This window comes from Pteropus alecto, unplaced genomic scaffold, assembly GCF_000325575.1.
Source record: "Pteropus alecto unplaced genomic scaffold, ASM32557v1 scaffold189, whole genome shotgun sequence".
Classification (NCBI taxonomy): Eukaryota; Metazoa; Chordata; class Mammalia; order Chiroptera; family Pteropodidae; genus Pteropus; species Pteropus alecto.
The window spans coordinates 127,719-132,927 of NW_006442117.1; the positions used below are offsets into that span (position 1 = coordinate 127,719).

At 64.1% G+C, this 5,209-nt stretch overlaps 1 protein-coding gene across 1 annotated transcript in view; it reads right to left on the bottom strand.

The window, feature by feature from the left end:
- ACTA1 (actin, alpha 1, skeletal muscle) overlaps nucleotides 1–1,663 on the bottom strand; it is a 2,623-nt gene extending 960 nt beyond the window's left edge. Inside the window, exons 1-4 of the mRNA XM_025039054.1 lie at nucleotides 1,611–1,663; nucleotides 685–825; nucleotides 250–574; nucleotides 1–119 (exon numbers count right to left, since the gene is read on the bottom strand). Of these exons, the coding sequence (XP_024894822.1) occupies nucleotides 1–119; nucleotides 250–574; nucleotides 685–813 (573 nt within the window). The 5' untranslated portion in view covers nucleotides 814–825; nucleotides 1,611–1,663. The remainder of the gene's footprint in view (nucleotides 120–249; nucleotides 575–684; nucleotides 826–1,610) is intronic.
- Between the last annotated feature and the right edge of the window lie 3,546 nt (nucleotides 1,664–5,209).

Sequence of the window (5,209 nt, forward strand, 5' to 3'; positions counted from 1 at the left end):
CAGATAGTCAGTGAGGTCGCGGCCCGCCAGGTCCAGGCGCATGATGGCGTGCGGCAGGGCGTAGCCCTCATAAATGGGCACGTTGTGGGTGACACCGTCTCCGGAGTCCAGCACGATGCCTGCGCGGGGAAAGGGCAGGGACGCCGGGGGACTGAGTGCCTCGCCGCCTCCAGACCGCTGCGGGCGCAGCAGGCCGGCCCTGGGGCGGAGCGCGCGAGGCGCGCGCGCGGCCCGGTGGCGCGCACTTACCGGTGGTCCTGCCGGAGGCGTAGAGGGACAGCACGGCCTGGATGGCCACGTACATGGCGGGCACGTTGAAGGTCTCAAACATGATCTGGGTCATCTTCTCGCGGTTGGCCTTGGGGTTGAGGGGAGCCTCGGTGAGCAGGGTGGGGTGCTCCTCGGGGGCCACGCGGAGCTCGTTGTAGAAAGTGTGGTGCCAGATCTTCTCCATGTCGTCCCAGTTGGTGATGATGCCGTGCTCGATGGGGTACTTCAGGGTTAAGATGCCTCTCTTGCTCTGAGCCTCGTCGCCCACGTAGGAGTCCTTCTGCCCCATGCCCACCATGACGCCCTGCGGAGGAGACAGCGCGCACCGCGCACTCGTCACGGCGGCTCAGGGAGGCGCAGCGCTGGGCCACGCGGGGTCCCCGGCCCGCACCCTCGGCGCAGGCGCAGTCTGACCTGGTGGCGAGGGCGGCCCACGATGGACGGGAACACGGCCCTGGGGGCGTCGTCGCCGGCGAAGCCGGCTTTCACCAGGCCGGAGCCATTGTCGCACACGAGGGCGGTGGTCTCGTCTTCGTCGCACATGGTGTTTGGTTTCTGCAAGGACAGGAAGGCCACGGAGACGAACGGTGGGCCGTGAGTGGAGAACGCCCCTCCGACCCAAGCGCCCTCCGTCCCCAGGACCTAGGACAGCCGTCTCCCGAGCCTGGCGTCAGGGCAGGGAGCGCCAAGGCGACCGGCCGCCAGCTGTGCTACTGGGCGCAGGGCTGCGCCACGCCTGGGAGAGTGGCACGGGGTCATAGAGACCCCACTGAGAGCTTCTCCATCCCGGGACCCCAGAGCACAGTGCCCCAGACACCGCTGTGCCTTTGCTTCAGGCCACCTGCCGCGGAGCCAGGGCCAGCGCTCACTCTCTGCGCACCTCGGTGGCCTCCCCTGGGAGAAGGCCCACTATGCGGCTCGCTGGGCCGGCTGAGGGTGGAAGAGGCCGTGGGAGAAGCTGTGGCGCGCCCCGAGGGAGGAGTGGCTTCTTCGGTAGCCACGAGATTCCAGACTCCCCGCAGAGGCCCCCTCCTGGGGATGGTGAGCCGGGAGTAGTAGTGGCCCTTGCTGTCCCTTGGCTCTGGCGCGCGGGCGAAAGGGAGTTGCCCGGGGACGGACTAAAACAAAACCTTTCGAGCACCGGGCCGTGTACTAAGTGCCAAGTGGAGCAGCCCCCCAGGGGACAAATTGAGAGACGTTTCCAAAGGCAGATTGTCTCTTGTCCCCTCTTTAAGGCGTCTGTGGCTCTGGGAACCCCGGGGCGCAGACCTGGGTCTGGTCAAGTGAATTCGTTGGGCCCTGTCTCCCTGTCCCTTCCCCACCTGGGCGGGCGGCTACACCTGCTGCTCTCCGTCTAGGGCCCCGGTCGCGGCGGGAGGAAAGCGAGGATTCTTTCCGCGCTGTCCACTGCGGTGGCCGCCGGTCCCTCCGCTCAAGTTTTATATAGCCCGCCGGTGCCCCACCCCCCCAGCGCCGCCCGCAGGAATGTCGCTCCCCTTCTCGAGCCATATTTGGATGTTGGGCACTAGAGACCCCTCCCCCGGCCAATTCGCGGCCTGGGCCCCCGCCCGGGTCCCCTATGCTGACCAAAGAAGGAGCGGCCTGGCCCGGGCTCAGGTAACGCGGGCCGGGCCGTATATGGCGTGTCTCCCCTGCAGGTCGGCCCCTCCCGACCCGGCTCTGCTGCCCGCCGGAGGGGCGGGGTGAGGCGAGGGTCACCGCTTGCGCCCGCGGCCGCGCCTGTGCGCCTGCGCCCCGGGAGCTGCACCTGTCGGCCCCGCGCGCACTAAGCGCTGCGGCCGCGCCTCCCACGTCTCAGCCCTGCTCTGGGTCCTTGGCCCAGACCCCAAACCTTTGCGTGCACCTGCGGGAGGAGGAGGCCACGTCCTAGCGGGCCCAGACCGGTGGAGAGGCAGTCGCGCCTGCATCCCGGGCAGGGGAGGAAAGCGACCTTCCCCCTCCCCACCCCTGAGCTCCCCGAGTTCAGAGGGCTGACCCAAGCCGGCCCCCACCCCCACCGCAGCGGGGCGGCGGCAGCTGTCCTGGGGCCGACAACTGGCAGCGGGCGGGGAGGGGGCTCGGGGCTCCCGGGGACAGACTGGGCAGTGGCTTCGACAGCGCAGGGCACAAAGCCAGGGCACTCGAACTGCCCGCCTGGGTGGCATGCCGCGTGCTCGGGGTCGTGAAGCAGTGAATTTTACCGGGCGTTCTCTTGCCGCCCAGGTCACCGCGGCCCGAGCTGAGCGCCCTACCCCCGCGTCCTCATGGGGCTGAAAGGTGAGGTTCACAAGCCACGACCTGGAGAGGAGGTGCTTAGACAGGACAGGGACACCGCACCCTGGGATGGCCAGCAGTTTTCCCTCCGCGAAGGCGCGACAAACTCATCTTTATATTTAGAGGCTGATGCCCGGCCAAGGCCAGGCTGCTTTCGCCCAGGGGTAGAGTCACCATCTCCCAGCCCCACGGAGCGCTTCTATTTATACCACGGGGGGATGTGCCTGACAGTTTCTAGAAGCATTTGGATCTACTTACGGTAAGGTGCCGTGGGAGTCACAGGTCACCCAGCTGGTGCCCGTGTCCCATTTTCCCCCAGTCCAAGAGCAGTGCAACCTTGCTGCAGGCTTTTGTGATGGGCTCAGTGACATGCTTCAGGGTACATTGTGATGTGGTGCAGGTCAGAACGGGGTCCTTCCTTTTTCTGATGTGCCCAAGTGTCCCTAATGGCTGCAATTCCCATGTGGGGGTGGAACTCAGCGGGGGGCAGGTGGGTCCCCAAGGCTCACGGAGGCACGTGCAGCCCTCCCCCAGGAGCCCAGGACACAGAGGCACTTCCTACACACGGCCCAAGTCCGTGAGAAAACCGGGAGCGTGGTCACTGCAGGGAGCACAAGGGGTCCGTTAAAAGCCACCAGCCTCTTTTATATGTAGCTTTTTCTTTTTTCCCTCCCTTTAATCCACCCCCCGCCCCTTCCACTCCTGACCCATGGATGTTGGGTCTCCCCTCAACTACTGGATCTCTGAAGGCGGGGCGTCTCCTCCCACGCGCTCACGGCGCACACCCAGGGCCTGGCACGCCCGGGGTATGGTCCGTGGCTCCACCTGGAGCTTGAACCCAGGACCTTCTGCGTGTAAAGCAGACATGCTGACCACTACGCTATGTAGCTTCGTCAGTTTCGGTGACAGACAGAACTACATCTGTGATACCTGAGTCCTGTGTCAGTGGGGAGTGGAGACACTAGAAAAAACACAGGCTGGCAAACGCACTAGCTGCTCCGTAGAGGGGAACAGCTCGAATTCTGGCCTTGGAGGTGGAGAGAAACGTGCTGTCAAACACTAAATGTCTGATAGTCCGTTGACATTTCAAGGGGAGCGGGGTAAACGTTTTCCAGAACTCTTGCTCAATGCAAAAAGCGAAGCTTTCTGAGCTCAGTCTCATCGATCCGAACACGGTGAAAGCTGTGCATAGAAACAGCCACCGAGACTTGCCGGTGCACAGACCGGGGACCGTGGATGCGGGGCGGGGCGGGGCGGACATCCGCTCTCCCCACCGGCAGGCAGGCGGCTCCCAGGCTGTGCGGGTCGGGAGGGGCGGCTTCCAGCCCGCCTGGCCTTGCACTCTCACCGGCTTGGGGAGCCGACCTCACGAGCAGGTGGACGAGCCACCTCCACGCACGCATGCCTTTGGGGACCACACCGGTGCTGCTGAGTAGCGGGTGACTCCTGCGCGTCCTCAGACGGTGGCCAACAACGGCTCCGCGGAGCTCCGGCCTCCAGGTATGCAGGTGAGGCCTCCAGGTGTGCAGGTGCAGCCGCAGCTCTGATGGTGACAGGCCCTTTGCTCACACCTCCCTTCTCTCCAGACTTGTCCCCTCTGGTCCTCACACCCCTGTGCACCCCAAATCGTGCTCAGTCTGTGCAGCATCTATCACACTGCCAGCAATTTAAGCGTAAGTGCGGAAAACACTTTACACGCCCCCGTCCCCACCGACGCTGCGCCCTACGTGTTATGGGCACCACCACTCGCCTGGACATGAGAGGACCACGCTCAGTGAGCTGGATGACGCACGTGGTCCCGCAGGGTCGCCTGGGTGGCCCTCCCGTCACCCGCAAGCAGGCGGGGGCTGCTCTCTCCTCCTTCAAACTACAGCAGCAAGCACTGTCCACACCCGTGGACAATGGACCTCCCACTGTCCACACCCGTCTCAGGTGTTTCAAAGTGGCAACTGACGCTACTTCTGCCTGCTGCGTTTACAGGGGTTTCTTTTCTCTTGTACACTTTTTTTGAAAAAAATGGGTTTAACGTTTCGTACAGTATTTTTTTAAATTTTGGAGTCTGGCTTTTAGAAATGCACTGCGGTGCTGAGTGGCTGGCTGTGCATCACAGCCGGTAAGGCTACGGCCTCCTGGGGCACTCTCCCGCGGGGTGTCCCGAGGGAGTAGGGGAGGCTGGACCACATGACTCTGCGGCTGGGTTAGGACAGAATGAGAAGCAGGTCTGGGGGGCCCTGCCCCGCCGGCCACGGCCACACGACTCTGTGGTTGGCCGCGGCACGCCCAGTGCACTGGATTAGGACAGAATGAGAAGCAGGTCTGGGGGGCCGCGCCCCGCCGGCCACCAGGATTCAGACCCCAGAGGGAAGCAGCACAAGCCAGCTCGTCCGAGCCGTCTTCGGCAGCACGACCTGGTCAGAGGGTGGCCGTCCCCGCGCACACGGGAATGCAGAGCTGCCCTCCCACACGGGGTCACCGTCACGCCGTCCTGTCCACTGCGTAAGCCGAGTAACCTGCGGAAAGAGGCCGTGCTCCGACGAAGGCTGTGCGGTGGAACGCATTTTAAAAAATTTAGAAGAAAAAAATTCAAAAGCTTGGGCTGATTTCCACGGTCACCGCCGTTCCCTATGGGCCACATGACAAGTCCTCCCCACTGCTCGGGGCCTTC